The 27,586-nt window shown below is 42.3% G+C and overlaps 1 protein-coding gene across 3 annotated transcripts in view; it reads right to left on the bottom strand.

The window, feature by feature from the left end:
• The window catches only part of ARHGAP26 (Rho GTPase activating protein 26), a 311,322-nt gene that overhangs the window by 107,195 nt on the left and 176,541 nt on the right, over positions 1-27,586 (bottom strand). For all 3 annotated transcript variants that reach the window (XM_066591243.1, XM_066591246.1, XM_066591244.1), the window contains exons 18-19: positions 21,843-22,002; positions 5,138-5,276 (exon numbers count right to left, since the gene is read on the bottom strand). In XM_066591243.1, the coding sequence (XP_066447340.1) occupies positions 5,138-5,276; positions 21,843-22,002 (299 nt within the window). The remainder of the gene's footprint in view (positions 1-5,137; positions 5,277-21,842; positions 22,003-27,586) is intronic.

Genomic DNA, 27,586 nt, shown 5'->3' with positions numbered 1-27,586 from the left:
ATATAGAAGCCTACTGGAGCTGCTGGCAAAGGGAGGGAGTTTAACAGTGCGAGAGCTGCCCAAGTCCCTCCACCTCCTTCCCCCTCTTGCCACCAGCTCCCATAGGCTTCTATGGGAGCTTCCGTCTGATCGCGGCTAAAAGATAGGGCAAGACCTATCTTTTCCAGGCGCGCTTAATCCGGAATCCGCAGCATATGCGCTATCTTTTCCAACTGGACAATTCTACATGCCGGAAAATCGCCCATCTGAACGAATGCATTGGAATCCAATACTTCAGAAGGTTGTGATTTAGGACGTTTTATCTCGACAAAATAGCCACGATTAAATGTTCGTGTGGATAAGGCCTTAGGGCTTGCAATGAGAAAGTCGTAACAAAATCTCGTGTGCTCATGAAATGTCTGAGCGTCAGCAATGCTTTTTCCTGGCAACTAATCTTGCATCGCTACTGCTTGCGATTTTCTCGCACGATAGACAATTTTCGTTTTTAATGCTAAAAATGCATTACACAAACATCGAAAGTTCGTGCGCTGCGATAAAACGGAGACTCCATAGGAAAACACGGGCCATAAAATTGCAAAACGCAGAAAGAAAGAGCAGACAGGGATTTTCAAATTTTGCAACATCGCATGATAGAAAACATTGCAAATGGGCAAGTCACTGAAAAGCATGGGTTTCATAATTCTAAAGTTTTCACACACTGTCACACCGCGCAAAAAACCGCACGATTTTCTCCCCATCATGTACCCTAAGGGTATGTTCCCATGGGACGGATTAGCCGTGTAGGCACTTTCACTGAAAATCCGCGGCATTTACAGTAGCAGCAAATCGGATGAAATTTTGAAAATCCCATCCACACGCTGCTGAAGAAATCGGCACTGAACCCGTGCAGAAATTGATATGTGGTGCGAAATTCAAATCCGCAGCAGGTCAATTTCTGTCTACACTGCGGAATCCATCTCTTCTCAAGGAGGGGGTGAATTCCACATCAAAATATGCATCGTGCAGGTTTTGACGCAGATTTTCACCTGCGGACAATCCATAGCAAATCCACCCCGTGTGAACATGCCCTAAGGTGGATAGCGCACAAGCGCTAGCAGCCACCCCTTACTATTAACAGAGAATTGCAGCCCAGTACTGTGGCCGCTACTACACAGCAACATTTTGGTCTGCATTAATGTGATTGTTCTCAGCAAGAGAAACGACGTAATCTTGTGGATATGATACCTTTTAATGGCTAACAAAAATACATGATGTAATAATAGCGAGCTTTCGTACCAACGCAGGGGTACTTCTTCAGGCTTATGGATTGGATCTGAAGAGGCATGCATATTTATACACACTTATAACATACATACTTATGACAAGGCACAGATATGGATGTGATTGGGTCGCACTTAAAAGGAATTCTGCAACAGCAAACAAACTTTTTTTGTCTAGGCACTGATAGCGGAGTGAAAGTTTTATGGTCCCTAAATTACTGTTGGAGGGGGGGGGGGGGTCCTCAGGTCCTCGTCCAATGTTGTGTACCTGATCATGTGCAGTAAATGTACTGTTGGGGGTCTTTATGTTGGGGAAACAGGACAGAAACTGAAAGCCAGGATGAGATCTCATCGCCATACAATTGAACACAGAAAAAGAGAATTACCTGTGGCCGAGCACTTCTCTAACCATGGACATGACATAGGAGATATGAGAGTTTTGATATTGAAGGGTGGTTTCAAGTCACAAAACCACAGAAGAATTTGGGAATATAAATTGATAACAACCTTTGACACGCTGAATACTGGGTTAAATTATTCCCCAGGATTTATGCGTGAATGGGAAGTGTGAGACTTGATTGCACAGATAAGACCCCCATCAACAGTAATTCAGGGACCATAAAACTTTCACTCCGCTATCAGTGCCTAGACAAAAAAAGTTTGTTTGCTGTTGCAGAATTCACAATCACATCCATATCTGTGCCTTGTCATAAGTATGTATGTTATAAGTGTGTATAAATATGCATGCCTCTTCAGATCCAATCCATAAGCCTGAAGAAGAACCCTGCGTTGGTACGAAAGCTCGCTATTATTACATCATGTATTTTTGTTAGCCATTAAAAGGTATCATATCTACAAGATTACGTCGTTTCTCTTACTGAGAACAATCACATTTTGCTCTACTGGCTAACACGGTACCAGATCTTTGGTCTGCATTAAGAAATACACAAAAGGGAATATGGCTCTGCACTGCCATCTATTGGAAGGCATCATTCCTGCAAGTTAGGCCACATGGCCATGACTGTTTTCACTTCGCATTGCTGGCTTAGCCAGTGTTTACAAATAGGTCAACCCACAGAATTTACCAAGCCTTGTAACAACAGCTGGGAGTATAAGCCAATGCCAGAGTCTTCTCCAGAAGCAAAAGATAACCACACACAGATAGCTGTTTCGGGCTATTTGCCCCTCATTAGTGTGCAGCAGGTGGTAGGCTTGGCTGAGTGAGAGGCATTTTATGTGGGTTTAAAAAGGGTTTCTCCTTAGGGAAAGCAGCTAGTGAAGAGCCTTACAAAGTCTTATGCATACTCCCCTGGAAAATTTATGCAAATGGCAAGATGGAACAATGCCTCTATAGCGCCACCTATTGGGAGTCCGCATTCCCATAAGTCAATGTCAGACCATGTAACAATGAATATAAGCCAGCAAACCTACTGTACACTGATGAGGGGCAAATACCCAAAAACGTACGTCTGTATAATTTAGGTTTCCTTTCTGGAGAAGACTCTGGCTTTGCCTTATATTCCCAGTCACGGTTACAAATCTTTTAAAAGATTGACATTGACTTGCAGGAATTCTGCCTTCCAATAGGTGGCGCTCTAGAGACACTTTCATAAACTTATGTTTGAAAAACGCACACGCATTTTACATTTTTTTATTCTCTGTAATCTAAAACTTGCGTCTTTTTCAAAAAGTTGCAAGCGTTAACAGCGTGTAAAGGTGCGTGTAGACGGGATGACTATCATTGGAAAGTGAACGATATAATTGTTTAGTTTACACGCAAGCCAACGACTAAATGCTTTTCAAAATCCCAGCCACTTAAGTCCGCCTGTCCACGGGCGGGGCGGATTCTCGCAAGCCGCGGGAAATAATTGATTGTCACCGCGACGAACCCATCATTATGATGCCGTGATTTTAAGACGCGAGCGGAAAATCACGATGGATTTCCCGCTCATGTACATCGGGCTGCGCTTTCCATAGTTCTCCCTAATTTGACAACGGCCTAAAAGAAAGCACTTCTACTTCCAGCTGGCTCCACTTCCAGCTTTGGCTCAAAAAACTTAATCAAAAACATTTTTTAATAAAAATGCTTGTATTGTTAAAAACAGGCTTTTCTCTTTTTCAGAATGGTGGTTGAAAACCGCAAAAAAAACCACCAAGTGTGAAGCAGCCCAACAACTACTGTATGTGGTATCTGTCAAGCAGTTTTGCACAAAGGAAAGCCGCTCCAGGATATTCGGAATCCATTCTAAAGCCATGAAATGAAAAGTTTACACAATCCAGGCTGATGACTGTTTGCAGATTGAGTTATAAAAGGAGTTCTGATTGAATCCAGCTTTCACTGAAGACCCAAGAAATTACCAAAGTAGGCATGCAAGAAAACATTTTAATAATTCTTCCCACGTCTCCGCAGAAAAGACATCTGTAAGAATCATGCCACACAGAGCATGAAAAAAACACTTCATAGAGCACAGAGCCTGCTCGTATGCAGGAGCAAATAGGAAGAACCACTCATTACAGAAGAGCAGCCAGTAAAATAGCCTCCTATACTACCCATTCTAATTCTATTTACAGGGTCCTGGACACTAAAAACCTTCTGACCTGCCATAGAGATTACGTCAGAAGTGGCGATTAGAGAAAGCTAATGAATTGTGTAACTAAATAGAACTTTTGTTTAGAAAAACTCTTTTAAAAAAAGGGACCCCCTTGTAGTTCTACTGAGCAAAACATCTTAGGGTTCATGTCTATGGGCGTTTTTTCACCGCCCAATAAGGGTGCGTTGAAAGGATGCACGATAAGCGGTGCATAGAGTCAATGGCCGTTTATTGATCCATGCACATGAGCGTGTAGAAACTGTGTGTAGATACACACGAGAAATAGAGTGCAACATGCTCCATTTTTCAGCATACCATGCAACAGGAGCCCTACAGGTTTTTATATAGGCAGTGTATGCAACCCTGTCTATAAGCAATACATTGCGTATTGGCAGTATTTTCATACGCAACCCCGCTATAAAACAGAGCAGGGAATATAAAAAAAAAGTCATAGTGCATGTCCGTGCGAGTGTGCGATACATGGGCATACACAGTACACTCGCAGCATGCGCAGGGCCGGTATTTATAAACCACGTAAAATGCTACGGGAAGACCGGCAGCGGTTTACAAAAGTGGGCATGGACAGGAGACCTTAAAAGGGACACCGTTGACTATGTATTAGCCCGACTGTTCATCTCAGAACCTCGTATGGCGCAGAGTGATAAGGCAACAGAAATGCAGTCCTAAATGGTTGCGGGTTCAATCCCCGCATGGTTCAGGTAGCCGTCTCAAAGTTGAAATAACCAAATAGGTGCAGCAGCACTCCACTGGAATGCACCATGAGGTGCGAGGTGTGGGTCTGGTGTGCAAAGCTCAGCAAGTCCTGACTCCAAGGACTAACAACGTTATCCAAATAGAAAGTAAATTGAGCAGCACAACCAGTGATCCCCAGTAGTACTTCTCTATTGATCCACAAAGGGCAGAGCAGCAACGTTTCAACTCCTTCCGGAGTCTTTGTCAAGCTCAAGGTTGACTCAGCCTTCCATCCTTTGAAGATCGGTAAAAGGAGTTCCCACCTTTCTGGGGAGTAATAAATAAATTACTCGAAAGTGCTGCGGAATAAGTTGGCGCTCCACAACAACAGGAGATCTAGGTTTTTGTTTTATCTAGTAAAAACGGATGTGCTGGTCACAAAGAATGTAGCATTGATCATGCCAACAGGACATTGCCTTTACTAGTAGATGGATGTTAAAGCCATTACGGATAGGGTACTGAACAATTGGAATATGTCGGATAAAAAAATTACATAGACACAACATCTTAAATGGGGGGCTGTGACGCACCCACCTTTCTCTGCGGAATGTGTTGTATGAAACAGCGTTAAAGGCCTCTCGCTGCAGGAAGGCGGCTTCGAGTCAGTGCTCCTTTTACGAGACAAATGCAGCTGGGAGTTAGTCTGTGGCATCTCCGGCACTGTGGAAAACATCTATAAATACAAAAAAGATTCAAGAGGTCAGCTGGTTATAAAACACAGAGGGGAAATGGCAGTAAAGTATGTTACAGCACACAGCCAACAAACAAAAAGGGGGCATTCGGATTATAAATAAACTGGGAGAATCACAAAATAAAAAGTTTCTTTGCTATATAGGAAACATTCCCCAGTTCTCTCAATGCAGCTGGCAACGTAAACAATGTACGTTTTCATTCAGGTTGCCATAGCTACGTCCAGGATATATAAAAAAGGATAAATAAAACAAAACAACCACAGCAGTGATATACTGTACACATGTATAGAACATAGGCACAGGCTGTCCATGTAGAGGCACTGCCACCAGACATTAGCATTTACATGCAGATATCAACTGAATAGATTACAAATTCTCAGTACTTTATGAATTACAAGGAAACCTTTTATTCACCCAAATTTGATTTTAGCATCATTTTAGTACTTCATCTAAGTACACAATCAGTCCAAAAAAAGCAGTCCTTTGGCTTCTAAAACTTCTAAATTATAGAAGATTGGTGCCATATTAGGCGAAAGTGAATCCATCTGTTTTTATGACACACATTTCTGCAACATTCGTAAGGGAAATAATTTGTGCCTCTAGGGAATAAAAAAAAAGTTATGTAATGGCCAATAAATGTATAACTGGGGCGAAGATGATAAACAAGATGAAAAACAAAAATAACATGCGCAGTATATACAGTAGCGCAGCCATATTCATCTATGTGGGAATTAGTCAAAAACTTTTTTGGATGCCGTACAAATCACAACAAATCAACAGCCGGGCCTCTAAAGCTCCTTCAAGACGGCAGTAGTCTGGTCAATATTTTGCATCTGTATGTGTAAACCAAACCCAGGATTAGAACCTAAAGAGCAAAAGTTTAATGGAAAGATTTTCCCATCTTCTGAGTTTTCAACAACTCTAGGTTTGACTATACTACTGCAGTATCAAAATGGAATAAGAGTGCTAGAACGCAAGAGTGTTTTTCTGCCGTAAGTCGCTGGTGAAGCTCCAAGGATTGGGCGAGCACAAGGGTTCAGCATATTGTTTGAATTGGTAAGTACAGGCGGCGGTCACAATTGGTGGTTTTCGTTTGTGTTTTGTGATGGAGAAATGCTTGGTCTACTAGCACCCACAGGGCAAGCCTCCCAACTGCCCCGGGTTCTGTGGGACAATTCTGGTTTTGGGGGCGCTGTCATGCAGTCTTGGGTGGCATGTTCAACCCCACACCCACCTCGTCAGTGCTGTTACCAAAGTACAATGAATGAAGGACCTTCAATGATATAGTCACATGACCATCACAGGTCCATCACATTATTTATCAGCAGTCTGCAGTGGATAGAGGAGCTCCCTTCACCTTCACCATCACCATCACATACAGGGAAGAGGGCAGTGAATGGAGAGAATGTTCGTTGGAGGGCGGCTGATTAGGGGGTAAAATGCTGGTGGGAGGGGGGGGAAATTCAACTTACTACAACTCACAGCACCCTATCAGTCTGTGACTATCATGGTATGCTTGGAGTTGTAGTTCTATCAAACAGTAGGCCCCCCATCAGTTGAGATTTTGATAGAACTGCAACTTCTAGCATACCCTGACAGCTCCAGACATTCAGGCTATGCTGGGAGCTGTAGTTTTACCATAATCTTGTAAAATAAGGCTGGTGACATACTGGCATATTTTGGCCTCCATTTTGTGTCTATAATACAGATGTGCATCCTGGACTGATTGCCGATCTCCTGACCTAAACTGAGCATTGTACATTCCTAGGATGCTTTGACTTCAGGTCAGGAGACCTACAGTCAATCTGGGACGCAATTCATTAAGGACACAAAACAGAGACCAAAACTGTCCTGCCGCCCGCATGAGGCCAAGCCATACCCACTGCAGAAGCTGATGGCCACATTACTGGCAAAATGACTGTGGGATGAGTTGTAGTTTCCATTGCTACCATTTTATGGTTTTTTGAACATTTTTTATTGAGTTCCTTGGCATCCAGATGACTGAAAAGCAGCTATTCTGGCATTGTTTTTTCCCCTACAGCACATACCATGCAGTATACATAATATAACTTTATTCATTGGGTCAATGATTATGGCAATACCAAATGTATATTTTTTCTTAATTTTTTTTGCTACTTTTGCACAATAAATAACATTTAAAAGAAAATTGTATTTGCATCACCACATTCCATGACCCATAACAGTTATATTTTTTTGCCAACTGAGCTGGGTTAGGTCTCATTTATTTTGGGATGAGTTGTAGCTTTAATTGGTACAATTATAGGCTACATGCGACTTTTTGATTACTTTGTATTGTTTTTTGGGAGGCAGATGAAAAGCAATTCTGGCATTTTTCTGTTAAACCATTGACCATGTGGTGCAACAGACATTTTATTCTGTAGTGTAAGTCTTTATGAAAGTAGCAATACGTAATATGTAATTCTATTTATTTTTATATAAAAAGGGAGTTTAAACAGGGAATTTATTTTTCTTGTTCCTCGAGTTGGCTTGAAGATGCGATCATCTGATTGCTAGTTTTACTACTACTTATGCACATGTCTCAACCTTCCTAGATTTGGCAGGGCAGTTCCAAATTCAGTCACTATTACTTTGAGGGGGTGACTAAAAGGCAGTATTACAGGTTAAAGAGGGTGCGACATAACAAAGGTGAATGGCCTGTCCTAAAAATCTGCTGTGCTGCTATAGTTGTCCATCTTTTCATCTTTGTCAACCTTTTCATTGCTCAAAAGTTGGGAGGTATGCCTTAAAGTGCTACTATAAGAGCACCTGTAACACTTGTAATTTTCCATTTATTACCCTCTGTGTACCTTGACATGCATGTTCACATGTTCAGAATGGCAATCAATCACGAGCACATATGCATAAATAAACCTTCACAGTACTGGTGAGCAATCACATGATCACACACAATCCTAGAATATGAGCACTTTGAGAGGGGAAGAACTACACCGTTGACTACCACCTATGGATGTAAAGGGCCAACCTGACCTTGTAGCAAAGCTCAATGATCCTAATGCAGCTATAGTCCGTCACAGTATAGACTGTGAAGGGCTCTTAAATTCTACTTATAGACCTTGTTCTGCCGCTGTGACTAATGCAGCTATAGTGGCTGACTCGATCGCACATAATCCCTTGATGTTAGCTGTTCAGATTCTTCAACAGTTTGGTATGCAGTAAGCAGGACATGTGTGTTGAAATCTTTCAAAGTTTTCAAAAAAAAAAAATTTAAAAATCAGACCAATACTCTTTTGGCTGCTGCTTTCACGGAGATTGAGTTCTATCAATTCAGTTTTTCACGTAGATTATCTTATTTTTCTGCTGTCCTGCTATTTGCAATCCCCTTGCAGGTGTGGATCATCTCCTAAACCATCTGTATTGGCTAGGATATAGCCTCCCACACCTCCCATGTTGCCTTGCTTCAATCAGCTGTAAGGTAGCATCTGAAGGCTCACCCTTCTGTTGCATGTAGTAACTAGCAGTGTCTCCATGTCCCTGTTACTAGAGAAACCAAATGCCTAATGACAGGCAGTGGATTGCAAAGCTGCTGGAAGGGAAACCCCTAGTGGCAGGTACTTTAAATTTGTTTTTCAGCAATCTAACAAGTAGAATTAATGCAAGTTACAAGACTGATATATACTTAGGCTGTTAGATAAGGATAAGTTGTGTTAGAGGTCATTTAAAATGAAAGCAAAATTGATATGTAATAATAGAGCAAAAATAGTGGGCAAAATGTGAAAAGGATTCATTCTTCGTGCAAAAGAGGGGTATAAATAAGAACATTCTATTTGTTCAATGTACAACAGTCACCATGGGTTGATTTTTCCTCTCCCCTCCCCCCACAAAATATTAAAAGATCTACATAAAAACTTTACTCCTATATGCTGTCAAGGAATGGATTGCAGACTTGGGGGTGAAGGAGGCTGTTCTCCCACAAAGCATAACAATTATGTTAAACATGCCAAATCTGAGCAAACCGTGAAGGAAAACATACTGATGTAGATCAAATCACAAACCAATGCCAAGATTGTCTTTAGTCTGTTACAATGCAGTGACTAAATGCAAAAAAAAAACCCCAAAAAACTTACTAGCACAAATAAGGATGGTGTTGAACAATGCATAATTGTACAATGTGGCAAACCTAGGAATGAAGCAATAATTCTGGTGTCTGAGCTTTCTCTTTACCCGCCCTGCACTGTATGTCCTCTTCTGATGTATTGTAGCTGTATAGCAGCACTACTCCAGGTCATCTGTTCTCAAACGGTGATGCATGTTCCTGCGTACAGTGACGTTGGAAGGCAATGTTCAACTGCCTTGTTGTTTAGTCTTTCAAATTTATGGCCTGAAACACTGTAGCTTGCACTTCATAGAAAGGACATCATTGAGGTTGCCATGTAGAACTTGGAACTATGTAGAGCTGTAAACATGCCGTACATTTCTGAATCCCTCCAGAGAGTAATAGAAACAAGAGAGTGTACGGATTGTATAAAGTGTACCAACCTCTATGTTCAACTTGGGCTGTACAATCATCACTGTATATTTTTATTATCTTTTATGCTATTTTTGCTTATCCTGCCTTTACAAAAAATGTGATAGAACAGGGGTGTCAAACTCATTTTCATGGAGGGCCACATCAGAATTCTCGCAGCGGGACCTGACCCGAGCCACTGCAGGGCCCAGCACGGCACTCACCTGCTCCCACGGCTCCGTCATGTGAGCCCCGCACAGAAATAGAGCATGCCGCGTTTTGTTTTCTGCGCAAAATTTCGCATGGACAAATCTCGGCCGTCTGCATAGGATTGCGTTTTCTAACGCAATCCGATGGCAGCTTCCACGGGCGGAAATTCTGCGGGAAATCCCACCACGGAAATAAGCCCCCCCCTTTGCTCGCGCTGAGCCCGGATGCACACTGATGTCAGTGTTTGCGCCCGGGACGCTTCCTCCCCGAGTCCTCTCCTGTGGAACTGATGAGCACGGCACTCAGAGGAGGAGGAGCCGGGATCAGCGGTAACAGCGTGATTACCAGCGGGGAGCTGCTGCACCCCATCTGGTAATCGCTGCAGTTATGAGTTCCCTGGAGACCAAGACAGTAGTACCTTTTACATTAGACATCGCAAACAGACTTCAAGCCTTGAGGAAAAAAAAAAAAAAAGATGGCTGAGGTAGAGGCAGGCAAAGCAGCAAATCTTGGCTGCAATTTAAGATGATAGGTTATACCGACCACCACATAAAGCTTCTGTGAAGGGGAAGGAATAGAGGGTTACCCACATTTTCAAGGGCTATTCCCATGTGCAAAGGGTTCAGAATCACTGTTCCATAGTCCGTCCTTAATCTTCATTCTCAGAAACAATGATGTGATGGCTTTGCTTTCCTAACTGCACATGATGGGATCAAACACATTTTTAGAAAGCCTACTGTAGGACAGGCATCATGGTAATATACAAATACATGTGTCCCATTTACACGCAAAGATCGCTCAAAATTTGTTAAAAAGATAGGGAGATTGACAATTTAAGCGATCATTTTGCATAAGCTGCTAATGGGCACTAATGCCCATTAGCAGCTTATTACCTTCATTTGCATGTAAATGAGCCTCAAGGAGCTGTATGCAGAGAACAGTAGGTGGTCTGTTATATGCATACAACCCCTTTGTTCTGCCACAGGACTGCAGCTGAATACAACGTTATCAGCGCTCCCGTGGAGAATCACAGCGTGTGGTCCCTGCTATCAGCTCTCCGGACAATTTATGGATTTTAAACGCAACTAAAAATCAGTTCGAACGAAAAGCAAACGATGTTGGCATTTACAAGTGCCAATCATCGCTCAAAAGACATAATTTGAGCGAATTTTGAATGATAATCGTTGCATGTAAATGGGACTCAAGTCTGTGTAGATGATAATCTGCCTTAATCCAAGAGTGCCTAGTTATAGGAACTCTCTACACTGATAAATGTGTAGTTCTACGGTCTAGCTACAGCAGTCATAGATGTTTATAAAATACTTAATTTACAAATCTCACTTTGATGGTTATGTTAATGTCTCGAGTCCAAAGTCTATCGACTACTGTTCTGCAATCCCTTAAAAAAAAAAAAAAAAAAACACATATCACACAGCATGTAAAGAACATCTGCCGCTCTATTAAACGTGCTGGACAATTCGTTAACCCACAGAAACTACAGAAATCCAAACTCCCCAATAAACAGATCTATGCACATGTCAAATGGTAATTAAATTTGAGAGCAATGCTATTCATTTTAATTATGAACATCCCTGCCGCCGAGCTACTTCAATTTAATGAACTCCGGCTTGCCTTTATCTGTGAGTGATATATGTCCGCTGATATTGGATATCTCAGTCATTGTGTCTACCGCTGACAATCTGTGGATTCAATCAGCAAAGAACCAGTGTACTTTGTGCATGATAATCCGCATGGCTGCTGTTTGGAGATGCCTCATAAGCACCTAAAGTAATAGGCTTTGGGTTTCATTATCACAGCGGCAACAAGAAAATGAGATGCATTTTATCAAAGCTGTGAAAATACACACTGAGACAGCAACTTCACACTTCATGGTTCAGGCTACATAACAGACAATAGCTTCCAAAACCTGAAAATATTGAAGAAAAAAAAAGGTTTCTATGTTTTCGTAATGCAGCCCATAATTATGCTGTCTATAGAAGTCTGCATGCCCACAGGCTAACCTCACTAAGCAGAGGGAAATAAAAAAGTTCATATACAGCAAATATACACTCCCTTCAAATTTGGTTTATTGGTTTGCGACAGAGTGGCTGTGTATTTTATTAGCATTTTGACGATCAACGGAAAAGTGAAAAATTTCCACACAGTGCATTATTCATTGTTCTGTAGTTGTAACGTACGGGGATCACGGTGTAGTCCGCACAGACTGCTTCAAAGGACGTCTGCCGTATTCTTCTACAAATTCTACGTGTGGGTGGGGGATTTAAGAACTGTAAGCATACCTCTGGTTCTCCAAGTGTGTCCTAATTACTTAAATTGGTGGCTTTGCATGCAGTAGGAAAATTATGTCCGAACCGTCCGATGGGTTGTCCACAAGCGGAGACTATTGAAGTGTGGCGCGTGCGCAGTAACAAATACATGGAAAACACAACATCTCCAGCTCAAGGGAGCCGGAAAAGTCATTCATTTGGTAGGGGACAGAGTTCTTTCCCAAACAAGGAAGAAATCCTGAACTAGTCTCAACTTCGAAACAGACAATCAGAAGAGTCACATGTAATATTTACAATGAATGCTAATACTAATTTCCCAGTATATCCCGAACCCTGAAAAGAATCAAAAAGGTATGCTAAGGCTGGGGTCACACTGGGCAGATTCAAGCGAGATTTCCGCCAGGAGAAGCGCCGGGGAAATACCCGCGGCGGCTTTGAAGCGCGGCCGGCGCTCCCAGGGAGGAGAGCGCGGCGCAGCGGAAAGAATGGACATGCTGCGGTCGGCAAAGCCGCGGCTGCGTTCGGCACAGCCGCGCCGCAGCTTCGGCTGGATTGATCGTAGCGGATTGGCTGTCCTGTGTGGGCGAGATTTCTGAGAAATCTCGTCCACATGGCTGGCTAATCCCAAGATTAGCGCCCGCATGCGGATTTGCCACGCGGAAATTCCAGACGGAATTTCCGCGGCAAATCCGCACTGTGTGAACCCCCCCTTAGAGTTTTCTTCACATCCTTCTGTCGCCATATTCTGAGACACCTAACTGCATTTTTCTGTTGATGTGGCTGTGTAAGGGGCTTTTTTGTGGGGCTACTTGCAGTTTTTATTGGTGCCATGTTGGGTTACATACAACTTTTTGATTACTTTTTATTCAATTGTTCTTTGAAGATGGGGTACCAAAGTTTGGACTTTTACAGACACAACAATACCAAATAGGTTTTTTTGTTTTTTTTTTACATGAGAAATAGGAGAGGATTTTTTAATTTTTTTTTAATTATTAAACATCTTAATGAACTTATTTCAATATTTTTTAGTTCTCATAGGGGACTTGAGCTTGCACTAGTTTGTTTCTACAATATACTGCAATACGTATGGCTTAATAAACTTTGGTAAAAATACACCATACTGCAATATCTGCCTCTAGCAGAGCTTAGACTGCAATAAATGGCAGCATTGTGAGCTTTACCTAGCCTTTGGGCTGCCATGTGTGGCCATTGGCACGCCAAACTTGTGTTGCGAGCAGGGTCAATGGGGTGCCGTTAATTAGATTTGTATTTTCTCCCAGGCCTGCAGAAAAAAAATGGCTGCAGTTGCTCCTTTTACTGCCTAAAGGCCCATTTACATGTAACGCTTATCGCTCGAAATTCGTTAAAACGAATGAACGATAATCGTTCAGTGTAAATACACAAAAAAATTGTTCACTTGTCATTTGTTAGGTTGACTTTTCAGTCAGCTTAAAAACCTTGTTGGCTTGCTGGCTTCTCGTCCGGAGCAAAATGGTGAAGTGCTGAGTGAGAAGCGGACGAGAAGCCCACGATCCAGCGGCAAGTCTTTCAGTGTAAACACTCTGCTTGAGCGCTGGCGACCTTAGTGGTGACGTCAGCACTCATGCATTCGTTTGAAAGACTGTTGGTCCCTTTAAAAGGGCCATAATGCACGCTGTGTTTTAGCATGCATCATTAGTCTAAGGCCTCACGTCCACGGGGACAGATCCGCAGCGGGTGTCCTGCACGCGTGATCCACGCCCCATAGGGATGCATTGGACACCTGCAGGTAGTTAAATACCTGCGGATGTCATTTTCCCCTGAGGCGCGGATTGCGTGTGCGGGAAAACACCCGCAGCATGCTCCATTTTAGTGCGGGTCTCCCGTGGGGACGGCTCCCGCAGGCTTCTATTGAAGCCGACCGGGTCCGCGGCACACCCGCAGCTGAATTCCTGCTCTCCAGCGTGGGAGAGCAGGAGTTAAAAAAAAAAAGTGCACAGCGCATGCGCGCGGCACGCTGTCGGCGTGCCTAGCACATCCGCCGGCCCGAAGAAAGAAGATCTGGCCGCGACGGAGGGAAGATCCGCAGCGTCCGGACAGGTAAGTAAATCTTTTTAGGCCTCATGTCCTCGGGAAAGGAGGGACCCCCTGCGGGATTCTGCATGGAGAATCCGCGGCGGCCTGATTTTCCCCATGGACATGAGGCCTAAGACTCTACACCTGCTTTAATTAACCAGTGCTTGCCAGTCAGATCAGCATGTAGGGTCTTCAGATGCATGCTATGCACAATGCGCATCAGGTACTCAGAAAACTGGTTCAGCCATCTTTGTTTCTCCAAGGCCAGATGGTTGCTTTAAATTTGGCAACTAAAATTTTCACTTGGCTTAGTTTTTCAGTTTAAGAGTTAATGGCTGGAGGACTGCTCAGAAGTGTGGAAGCTGATGAAAAAGAACAGAAGCTTGAACAAACCCGAAGAATGATATGTATGAACTCTGCTATCAAGTCAGTATCAAAAGGTTACATAAATCAAACATTACTAGAACTAAGTGCAGTAAGTCACAGAAAATTGTAAACATAAAAGCAGTAAGAAAAATGAAAAAAACATAATTCCAAAATAATTTACTGAGCATAAATGCTCTGCTGGCCATTAAAGTCAAGTCTCCATCATGCAGAAAGAAATATAGGACTTGATAGAAATGAGTTCTTGCACGTATATCGAATATGTATTTTTATCTTATGCCCCAGCTGGTAATGTGCTATATCTTCCTAATCGACAATAAATAGAAGCCAAAGAAGACATATTTTACATGGACCTACTTCTGTTAGAGGATTCTGGGAAAGAAGGGCAATAATAAATCAAAACGGTGACAAGTAATATTCTGAAGAGACAGAACGTTGGCATCTGCTCTACTCTCCGATATCAACTAAATCAATACAGATAACCTTCTGATGTAACCTTGAGAAAAAACATCCCGCTCACTATGTATGAACAGGCCGCCTTGTCATTTAGGTAAAACATAGATGCTTATACAACTGGCTAAAGAAATAAACCCCACACAATTATCTATCCTCACTACGTGTTACCAAATATTAGCCAGTGCCCGATATCTCTATGTAATGGGGATCTCTTAAATTCGCAAGCCTTCTGATCGAATTCTAGAAATTATATGGTAATTTATATAGTTACCATAGCTACTAGTATATTACAAGTGCACAATTATAAATAAAAGAATACATTTATTTGAATTCACCCGAATTGCCAACACTCCAGGACTGTCAAAAGGCCTCTGGAAAGAAGGAGAAATCTGAATGGGCAGGCAAATGTGTCTCAGAGCTGGAAGTCTGATTGGTTGGCGCAGCAAATTATGACTAATAAGATAACTTTTGTGGAGGGGGCAGACTAGTTGACGTGTTTTTTTTGTTTTTAGGAAAAAACTGTGGTCTGACATGGTTTATTGGGAGAGTTTTCTGACTAGAAAGAGGGGGGCATATCTAAAAGAAGAATATAATGTAGTCTGCAGAAACTGTAGGGCAAATGTCAAAATAGCTAAAGCTAACAATTAATTGAGGCTTGCAAGAGGATCCAAAAGCAATAAAAAAGATTTTTGGAAGTACGTTAAAAGCAAAAGAAAAGTCATAGTTGCTAAAGGATGTTTATAGGATGACAATGGTGAATTGGTTAAAAATGATGTTGAGAACTTTTAAATTCCTATTTTGTATCTGTTTTCTCTCAGAAAGTAGATGTAACATCAACTGATCTTCCCTGTGCTATTGGGGGAATAAAAGAATGCAGGCTATCTTTAAGCAGAAAGATAGTAAGTGAACACTTCGGTAACTTACATGAATTTAAGTCTCAAGGTCCAGATGAATTACATCCTAGGGTACTAAAGGAAGCAGAGGTAACTGTTGAACCACTTGCCATAATCTTTGAAAATTCCTGGAGAATTAGTGATCCTGCATTGAACAAGACATTAGACCAGGTGACCCTGGAGGTCCCTTTCAACTCTATGATTGTTTTCATGGAAGCATGGTCGGTATTTGAGGTTGTAGTTGATGTGACATATAAAGATCTCCCTAAAATTAGTTCCCTTAAAGGAACTCTGTCACTTAAGCTTAGCTTATAGGGCTAAAAGTATGGGCTGAAAGTAGGTGACCCACTGAGTCCAGGGATTTAAGAGTTATACTTACCTCCCTCTATCAGTCCCCGGGGATCAGTGCTGATAGTTGCCACTCAATGCATTGAGTGGCGCCAAATAGTCCAACTATTCTAAATTTACAATCTGCGGACTATTTAGCAGTGCAGCTCAATGCACTGCAGAAGAGGCTTTCAGCACTTACATTGGGGCAATGATGGAGGAAGTACATATAACATATATCCCTGGACTCAGCGGGTAAACTACTTTCAGCCCTTAAACTTAATTTATAGGGCTAAGAGTAGGTGACAGTTTTTAGGGCAACAACTTTGTTGTTTGAATAAAGGTTGACATGCTGGAATGTTAGGAAACAGCCGCTGATTGGCGGATAGTGGACTAGAACAGCCAGGAGGAGTGTCTCCAACTATTCTAGACGAGCAGCATATATGATGCATCAATGTGTGCAACGTTATGTTTGGCACCATCATATTAAGGTAAAATGTATTGCAGCTACCAGGTCCCTGATTTATCACAACAGCTGTATCAAATTGAAGGAGATGCCTAGGGCAAGCTTGGTATACTGTAATTTCAGAGTCAAGAGTGAGAAATCATTCAGGGTAGAGCTATTTTTTAGCCTCCCCCCTCCCAACTCCTGTCTTCTATATAACACAGTGAGCAGTGGGGAAGTTAAATGGGTTTTCCAGGACTACACTATTGGTGATCTATCCTCAGGACAGGTCATCAAAAGTTGATTGGCAGGCATCTCAATCGGCGGATCACCAATCAGCTGATTGAAGTGGCTGTGATGGGCGGGTGAGTGCTGCGCCTCTTCTCAGGCCAGTGACGTCACGTTCATTCATCACATGGTCTAAGAGTAGGCAAGTCAAGTGAATGAGACCGGGACGCAATACTAGGAGCAGCTGCTATACAATGAACGGCACAGTGCCTGGTATGTAGTGAAGTGACAGCAGCGCTCACCAGAGTGCACCCCGCCGATCAACTATTGATGAATTATCCTGGAGGAATGAAGTCTTCACTAGTTTAGTCCTGGAAAACCCCTTTAATAATTTCCACCTGTATTCCACTGTATTGTTTTTACTTTCATTGGATCAGATGTTGATCATTTTACAAGAATTTAATAAAAGTTTTGTGATTCCTATTACAATAAACCGTGAACTGCATTAACAGTAATCAATCATTTCACAATTGGGACACAATTTCATTTATGTCATAGGCAGCCTAATTTTGTGCACTTTGAGGCTTTCCTGCTAGTGAGGTATATGACAATTTCCATTATAGGGCCAAAGTTTAATATTTGGTGATCCATACAAAAGTAATTAGACTTTTTGGCACCCTCACAAACCAGCTTCCCTCAAGAATCCGTGGGCTGCGTACAGTACTGCAGCTCATCCAAAGCTACAGTACTTGTATTTTACATTCCTGAGATGTAGCTGCCCAAAAGATTCAGGAGGAAAGCACAAACCTGATTTTCTAAGACAAGTGTTGTGAAGCCAAGGGTGGCTGTTCACATTGGATGTATGTCAGTCAAACCTGCCAACTATCTCGTGTGTAGATGATCGACTTTCCCCTAAACAGCAGATGTCTGGGAAAATAAGGATCAGACAGTTAGAATTCAATTGTCCAATCCTTTTGTTCTAGCGGAGATAAGCCAAAGGGTCAACCATATACAAGTATATGGTGGGTTTGGCTGAATGAAAATTTGGCAGACAGCCATATGTGTATGGCCAACTTACAGAATGCTATGTACAAAAAAAGTAGGAGACATACAAACTCTAAAATTTATAGGGAGCAAATTTTGTGGAGCAATTTTAGGTCATGGGAAAACTTCTTTAAAAAGGTTAAACTAACAACCTTTCAATAAACAAACCGTAACATAACGTTTTGTCCCTCTATATACCGCATAACCTATGTTATTCTATATAACAACTAAAGTTTTCCCCCAAACTGAACAAAGATCTATTATGCTCCCACACCTTTTATGCCAATATAATAACCATACTAACAACCAAGGCACATTGCTAGTGCATGCGAAGGTCTATAAAACACCTTACAGCCAGCCTACCTATCCTATGCTAGTCCTGCTTGGCTGCAAAGGTTTTGCAATTGTTTAGAAACTCCATAGTTGCCCCCCAAAATCTGCTTCAATTATTTAGAAACAGACTAGGAAAGACTAGAAGCAAATGGGATGAAACTGAAAGGGAAGAAACACAGATTAGATATTAAACTGTGAGGATGATCAATGAGTTGAACAGGTTGCCACGGGAGGTGGCGAGTTCTCCTTCAATGGAAGTTTTCAAAAAGAGGCTGGACAGATATCTGTCTGGGGTGATTTAATGATCCTGCATTAAGCAGGGGGCTGGAGCCAATGACCCTGAAGGTTATAGACTTAGAGTTGGAAGGGACCTTCAGGGTTATCTGGTCCAACCCCCTGCTCACTGCAGGATTCATTAAATCAAACAAAGGCTAGACAAATAATCGGTCTGGGATGAAGACTTCCATTGAAGTAGAACTAACCACCTCCGGTGGTAACCTGTTCCACTCATTGATCACCCTCACTGTCAGGAAGTTTTTTTCCCTTTCAACTCTCAGATTCTGCAGTAAATAGGGAGGAGATGTTGCAGTTTTTTTCCTCAACTTCTCCCTCACGGTCTAACTGCTCCGTCAAATGTTGCCTGCCTTTTTGGTACGGAATTCAGAAGCGTGTTCTGACCTGACCGCGAGTCTCCTAACCCGAACGCTGAGAGATCCAAATTCTATATGTAATGCAAAAGTAACAAAGACAATGTGGTTAGTTCCTCACTATAAACTTTCTGAGAGAAGCAGAAGTGAAAAGACAAGTGACTGGGTCAGACTGCCTTGCACAGCAATATGAATGTGTGGGCACCAAAATAAGAATACCAAAGTAAGGGCAAACATTACACAAGGAGTCCAATCTAAAGAATGCACAGAGAAATAATATATTTACAGGAGCCTTATAAAAGGGATGGAAAAAAACTAAAAAAATTTGTAAAAGACAAAATTTCTGTCCGTTGACTTCACCTGATCTACTGAGAGAATCTGAATTGGTCAGACGGAAACTTACAGCTTTAGGATGTTAAAATTTGATATTTGGCAAATGTCACCTTAAAGTGTTGTGCGAGATTAGTGTTTATAAAAACAAGTCCGCTGTGTGGCAACCCAATAAAACACATATTTACCTCTCCCCACATATCAGATGCCAGCGTCTCCGGAATGTAGGTAGGCCTGTGAAGTCTTCTAAAACTCCTGCTGCAGCCAATGACGGAGTACAGAGATTATCACTGCGCTCTGTCATTGGCAGCAACAGCAAGGAGACCCCCAGCTGCCAGTGGGGAACATGCGGGGATAGGAGAGTATAAGTGTTCTTTGCACACAGGTGACCTGTCTTTATAAAGAACCCCTATCTCGGACAGCCCCTTGTAAAAATTGTTTTTTAGGTGGCGTTTTTTAAACTAAACCAAATGGGGAAAGGCAGAAGTAGTATCCAAAGAATTGTAGCTGGCTCTGGATATAGACTTTCCCAGAGGTGTCAAGAGTTCAGAAACATTTTATCAATGGGACAATGGTCCGGAGAGAGACACATGAGAAACATTTACTATGATATGAACAATTTTCTCTTTGCTTTGCCCCACGTGTACTTTTGTCAGAAGATCATTACCTTCTAGTCATTTAAATGGTCAAAAAGCTCCTTTGGCAAATAAGAGATACCTTTCGTACCTACAATTTGCTCAACAAATACTAACTGCCCGCTTTTCTGTGAAGAGATTAGGATGGTAGCCAAAAACAACCTTTGCCAAGACAATTTGGATAATGAAGGCAACATGAAGACTACAGTGAATTGATACGTTGAGGATTTCAAGGAGAACGAGTCCTCGGAGAGTCTCAATTGAGTGCTCGGTTTATTAGGCTTATTGATAACACTATCAAATTTTTGGAAAGGATAGGTGAAATTTCATTAACAATAGTCCACAATGCTTCAGCCCTGCTCATTGTGTGCGTATATATAGGTATTGTAGGCAAGCTATCACTTTCTGCTGCCTCCCAGCTGATGTTTGCGGAGACCACACATTGATCGGTCAGTGCCCCTACATGAACTCTGAGCCAAGCTGGCATTGATCAACCTGAGAATTATTGGTCTTAAAATGCAAGTTCAAGTTTCACTTAATCAATACTGAACTTTTAAGCTGATTCGAGTGTATCCTGCAATCTTCCTACAGCAAACCTCGGAAAATATCTAAATACTTTTTGGCAACGTGCATGCATAAACACCCCATTTTAATGATGTTCTTGGTCTAATTACATGTTTAATGGCTCTCTCTTGTATTTGTTCTGTCAAATCATTTGTCCTTGTGGTTCTACTAATCTACTCAATGTAATCTGGTCCCTGATGCTTTGGCTTTATGCCCAGTTTACAAGAATGCACTGTCATAACAAAGTCTAAATTTATGTCTAACTTCTGAAAAGGAGCCCGTAGTATAGAAAGGGCTATACAACCTCTACGAGGCTTCAGCAACTAGAAACCAGCGAGGATAGCCGAGGGGGCACAGCATTTACAGTAGCAGCAAAGTGGAAAACATTCTGAAGCTACAGAGATAATCCGCACAAAACTCATGTGGAAATTATGCTGCGGAATTGAATACCAATCACATGCTAGCATTTCTACCGCTGCGGAAATCGCCTCTTTTCAATGAGGGGGTGAATTCTACGCAGGAATACACAAAGCTTGTTTCAAAATCTCCACCAAATGGTGCAGGTTTTGAGGCAGGTTTTCTGCAACTAATTAGCCCATGTGCGGACCCAGCCTAAACATTTTTCCCTACCATAGATTTAATTAGAGTTCACTATTATTAATTAGAACAACTGGTCAGTTCAAGTACTCTTGGTTCCTGCTCCCTAATGCACACTGTGTGATATCCCAGCTCCTGCAGTTGTCATGGGTAAAGGCCCATATACACGCTAAGATAATCTTTCAAACAATTGAAAGATTGAAAGTTTTAGCGATCTTTTTGCATAAAGTGTTAAGTTCACCTTAAAATCATCGTTCAAACTAAAAATGCCCGATGTCCACATTTTCATGTAACTATTATCGCTCATGTGTCAAACGAAAATGGGTAATATGAAACAAGAAAACAGTCCACCAAGGGGAAGGAGTGTGAATAACTAGTAAGTTATTTGTGCATCTGACATTCTATTTTCTGTTGTTTAAAAAGATCCTGGGCTTTGGGGAGAAAAATGGTGGGTTGTGAGAAAACTCCTTTAGATACATTTTGGTTAAAAAAAATAAAATAAAAAAGGACAGCGTTATTACAGGAGTGACACCTTATTGGCGAATCAGAAACAATGAAGACAAATAGAATTTGTTTTAGGAAACAAAAACCAAAAATACTATAAGAAAAAGCCAAGTGGTTTTACCTTTTCGTGGTTTTCAATTATTATTTCCACCACAATGTTTTGGAATTTTATATCCATGATGGCCGCTACAGTCTCTTCTTGGGGGCGCAGCAGAGTAGGCCCGAACACTACGCCCAAGTTGGCAATAGTCATCAAGTTTTGCTTGTGGTTAGCAGCAACACTGAAAGTCAGAACAGATTTATCAAAGAATGGCTCAAGTCAATACATGGAGACCAAAGTCAATCCCCAAACACAAGAATACAGTGTAAAAAGGGACAACTCTCCTTTTAAAAAGATGGATAAGTCTTGCAAGATATACAAAACTTTCACCCATAAAGGATATATCTTCATCTGCATTTTGCAAACACACAAATATCAGCTGCAGTTGTAATTGCACTGTATATGCCAATGGAATAGTATCTTTGTGGAGTAATGGTAAACTACCATGTAATAATGGGAAACGTAACCCATTTCTGAAGCCCAGGGAACATCTATAACGGGCTCTGTAAATAACATCGCTAAAACACAACGTTTTTAATTATTATTTTGGCAAATGTGTTGCAATGGCCACAAGACAGTCAAGTGACCCTGAAATGCAGATGAAATAAACCTCAGTATACCTTTTAAAACGCACCCTAGACCCAGCTTGTATTGAAATGCCCCATGTCTGGATTGTATGAAAGTAATGGTTGCTCAGAGTCAATGCCACAACAAATATTCACAATGCCAGGAAAAAAAACCCAAACATGCATACTTTGCAGGATCTATGCACACCGCATACATCAGTCAACAGCATAACATTCTCAGCGTTAGGCCCAATGCACACGGGCGGATTTTTGCTGCGGAATCCGCGGCGGGCGTCTGGCTGTGGATTTCGCAGCAATGTCCGTCCATAGCATGCAATGTAAAATGATTCTTCCATGCACACAAGCAAAAATCACTTGTGATTTCCACTCGCGAAGGAAGAATCGCATCATGCTCCATTTTTAAGCAGGACTCGCATGGACAGCTTACATCGTAGTCACTGGAAGCCATCCGACTCATGGCGATTCCGAAATGTCAAATTCAAAATTGCCGCAGAACAGAGTCATCAGCAGTGCGACATTCTCTGCACTGTGCATGTGCGCCGAACGGGATATCCGAAGAACATAGGAGAAAATATCCGTACAGGTACATGGAGGGGTGTGTCACTGGCCTGCACCAGGTGGGATCCCGCACACAGAATCAGACCCGGCCGTGTGCATTCGGCCTAATGCAGAAATGTCATAATTTACTAATTTCTTACTTATAAAAAGACCACCCAATGGCAAATTGTGCATGTCCTGAAAGTAAGCAATTGAGCAACTGTTTGCAGGAATGGCAATCAAAGGCTTGTCTAAATATATGTAAAGGAGCTTAAGGATTGACTGCACTCCGGTGAAACGTTTGACTTGTCAGAAAGACATGTCGAAAGCTTTGAACAGTCCTCGGAAGTCCCGAAGTGCTCTCCCAAAGACGTATAGAAGTCGTCTATCCACCTTTATGAGGCTGTTTTCTACTGCAGTTAGGAGCCGAAATGTAGAGAAGGCAGCCGAAGGGGCACAGCAGTCAGCTGAGCCCTGCAGCCCCCATGTTCTAGTGATCAGCGGGGGAATTTCAGCAGTGGGACCCCATTGATCAAAACTTTTGACATATCTCTCCGGCATGTCAAAAGTTTCACAAAACTGCAGTAACTCTTAGCATTCTAAAATTCTAACATCTCATGTTTTAACACCATCATTTTAAGAGTTTGTTCTTCGTCAGTGAAGAATAACAGTCCATGAATGTGGTACATTTCTACTAGAATGATCCTAAGAATCATCGAATTAAAGCTGGAAGTTCAGAAGGTCATCTAGAAAGATCCTGGATCGAAGGTTCAGGTATTACTTATCCAAGTTAAAGAGGTCACCACAGAATAGGTCTCTACAGAATAGGTAATCCATGAAGGCCCCACCACTGGGACCCTCACCGCTCAGGGATTCTCCCTGCATCCCCATAGCAAGGAGGAGCTTGAATGAAACAGCAGCCAAACAGGCAAGCTGCTTCTCCAATCATTTCAATGGGACTGCCAGAGATCGGCAAGTACAAGCAGATATTAGGAGTTTATTAAGCTTTTTAGAGTTTGTGCACACAAGTGATTTAATCTTTTAGCCAACATCAAGGAGACAGCGGAGGGTTAATAAGGGCTCTTTTACATGTCACGATCATTCAGAATCTCACTGGATTGTGGTAATCAGAACAATGATTGTGACCTATAATTGCCCACAGGGACTGAATGACGAACAATTTGTTTTTGATTCAGTTTTTGCAAGTATAAAAATCAAATGCCGATCAGCCTGTGTAAACCTGGCCGGTTCACTGTGAACGGAGGGGGCAGACTGAACGATCTGACCCGCTCCGCCTCCATTTAATGAGCGATCTTCATTCCTGTGTGAAAGTACAGACGCAATCATTGCTGGGACAGCTTTTAGGCATTGAAGCGCCTGGCAGTCATCCTATGCAAAAGGGTCCTAAGAGGACTGATTATATGGGCATTATGTATAGTTTCGGATTACAGCGCGCATATGGTGACTTTTTGGTTGGCGTCAGCTTTGGGTTATTTTCTTTTTTTATGTATATATTTTTTTCTGTACTTATTCATGTAACCCTTTTTTTTTACCATCTATGTCCCCCATGACAACATAAAAAAAGACAACGTGAATGACCTCCAGAGGTCTTTTATATATTATACACTTTTCCACTGTAGCTGAGACATCCATAGGAGCCCCAGTTACAGGGGAAAACATCTTCCTGTAAGGAGATCAGTCACTGGCAGGGCTGATCTGGGTCTGCTAGGAACTTGCAGCTCTGATCTAACAGGGGGCACCTGGTTGTCACGTGATCACTGGCTCGCATAGTGGAATAAACACTTCCACTTTCACTTTTTAGCATATAGCACTCTATGAGCGCTATGTGCCCAGGAAAGGAGAAGGCAGAAGTGGTTAAAAACTGCTTTTCCCTTCTCCTCTGAGTTCTCAGTTGTAACTAACTTGTGCTTCATTGCAGCAGCAGAGGCTTTAAGCCTGTGCCATATTTCTGCTATCGGCTGAGATTAAAGCCCAGGGCCAAGCGTCGTAAATTTACAGAGCTAGGTCCTTAGGCCTCATTTCCATGGTTAAAATGTGATAAAATCTGCAGCGTTTCTCCCGCAGCGTGATCTGCGCCCCATAGGGATGCATTGGACACCTGCAGGTAGTTAAATACCTGCAGATGTCATTTTCCCTTGAGGCGCGGATTGCGTGTGTGGGAAAACACCAGCGGCATGCTCCATTTTTAGTGCGGGTCTCCCGCGGGGACGGCTCCCACAGGCTTCTATGGAAGCCTATGAAAGCCGTCCGGATCTGTGGCACACCCGCACCTGAATTTCTGCTCTCCGGCGCGGGAGCGTTGGAGAGTAGGAGTTCGAAAAGAAAAAAAAAATGGCCGGGCCGAAGAAAGAAGATCTGGCTGCGACGGAGGGAAGTTCCGCAGCGTCCGGACAAGTAAGTTTAATCTTTTTAGCCTCATGTCTGCGGAAAAGGGGGGACCCACTGCGGGATTCTGCATTAAGAATCTGTGGCGGGCCTGATTTTCCCCATGAACATGAGGCCTTAAGGGATTAACCCCTTGAGTGGCACGCCCGGAAATTTTCCGGGACGAGCTCCACTGCTCATAGCGACATAGCCCAGAAGATTTCCGGGCTATGTATCACTATGGGAGCTGCAGAGCACAATGCCACAAGCTGTGACAGTGTGCTCTGCCTGCACAGACTCACAGAGAACAAAGCAAGGGCTTTGAAAAACCAGCAGAAGATATTGCCGATATGCCGGCAATCTCCTGCACTGGTTTGTTTACAGGTTGCCATAGAGACCATCGGCTTGTCAGAAGCAAGCCGATGGTCTCTGTGGCAGGGCAAGCTTGGTGCTTGGCTGTCAGAGGACAGCTAGGTACCAGCTCTTACAGCAGAGATCAGAGAAAACCTCCGATCTCTGCTGTGTTAACCATTTACATGCGGCAGTCTATGTGACTGCAGCATGTAAAGGGCTGTCACTGCAGCATGTAAGGGGCTGTCACCATCGGACCCCCGGAATGTAATCAGGGGTCCTGATGGGTCCCTGTGGAAGTCCCCTAAAGGGACAAAAAAAAAATTAAAAAATTATAAAAAAATTATAAAAACACTTGTCTCCCTTTACTTTGTAAAAAAATCAAAAATACAATCACACATGTGGTATCCGTGTGCGTCGTAATGACCCAGAGAAGGAAGTTAATGCATTATTTAACCCCTTAATGACATGGCCCCTTTTTTTCTTTTTTCCCCCATTTCTTTTTTTCCTCCCCCCTGTTTAAAAAAATCACAACTTGTCCCACAAAAAACAAGCCCTTATATGGCCATGTCAATGGAAAAATGAAAAAAAGTTATGGCTCTTGAGACGCAACTGCAAAATTAGTTGAAATTCAATGATTAGACCATTTTAAAAAACCTGCCCTGGTGGGCACGACAGGGTGGTAGGAAACCCGCCACTCAAGGGGTTAAATATTGATTGTTTACAGATAACCCTCAAAAAACACGCCAAAAAAGGACTATAACAAGCAGGTCATTGATACTGTAGATAAAGCAGATGTAGGTTTGAGCCAAAATGAAAATCAGGTAGACCTGACTTGTTAAGTATCTCGGATACTTCATACACAATCGCTTGTGTGCTTTTACACAGGAAGGAGCATCACTCAGTGAATGGTGTAGGAGCACACTTACATTGCATTACATACACATGATATGCTCTATGCATGAATTAGTGACATCATCAATGACATGCTTGCTATGTGGACTCATTCATTTTATATTTCTGTGTAAACAAAATTACATTTTATACGTAATACTTAAAATAGTACTTCAGTCCTTTTTAAGATTATGTACATTAGGGGGAGCAGGAGGATGAAACTCCCGGGTCACCAGGATGGGGAGTTTGTGTTGCAAAGATGGAGATGATGGAAAAGTAAGAAATCTAAGATGCCTGGACAGAAAACTTAGAGATGAGCTGTAAGTGGAAGAAAAATTCATGGAGGTCTGGGCCAAGTGGAGAAGATGAGGAATAAGAATGCCCACAACCAGAGAAGTGCTGTACTCTCCTGCATGTTTGGTAGTGCTGAATTTAATTAAGTACTATCCATCCCGGAAGCACTGCCCTTTAAGAGCCTTGCAATGCCCCTGATAACTTATTCACCATTTCCCCATGGCTCTGTCACACCTTAGTACCAAATAGATTATAAAACCTTTCCAATTTACAACAGTAGATCACTTCTCTAAGTTTGCTTACTCCTGTTCTAGAGCTAAAAAGCTGACTAAGATTCCAGTAGCGACAGCACAATTTAAAATCTGCCATATGTAGAATGCCAGTAATAATTATTATTTTTTGCACTCTAAGGCCAGAGAATAAGTTACAATGCCAATAGAAGGGGGCATGTTTACCCACCTACACAGCACCGCAGTGGTATGCGTTCCCATGGCAAATGCTGCTTTATGACGAATACAGGATTATGGAGGTTAAGAGTTCAGCGTTCATCTACAGCGAGCATTCAGATGCATCATTACAGCAAATTAAAATACAGCATAGGGACCTTCCCATAACTGAATGTTTTCCATATAGGCCTAAAATCAGGTTTTCATGATAAAATGTGTAGATGACAAACTAATAGGATGCACGTTACTGTGTGCAAGAAAACTCTGAGAG

This window comes from Eleutherodactylus coqui, chromosome 2 (assembly GCF_035609145.1).
Source record: "Eleutherodactylus coqui strain aEleCoq1 chromosome 2, aEleCoq1.hap1, whole genome shotgun sequence".
Taxonomy (NCBI): Eukaryota; Metazoa; Chordata; class Amphibia; order Anura; family Eleutherodactylidae; genus Eleutherodactylus; species Eleutherodactylus coqui.
This window is presented reverse-complemented; position numbering and strand designations above follow the sequence as displayed.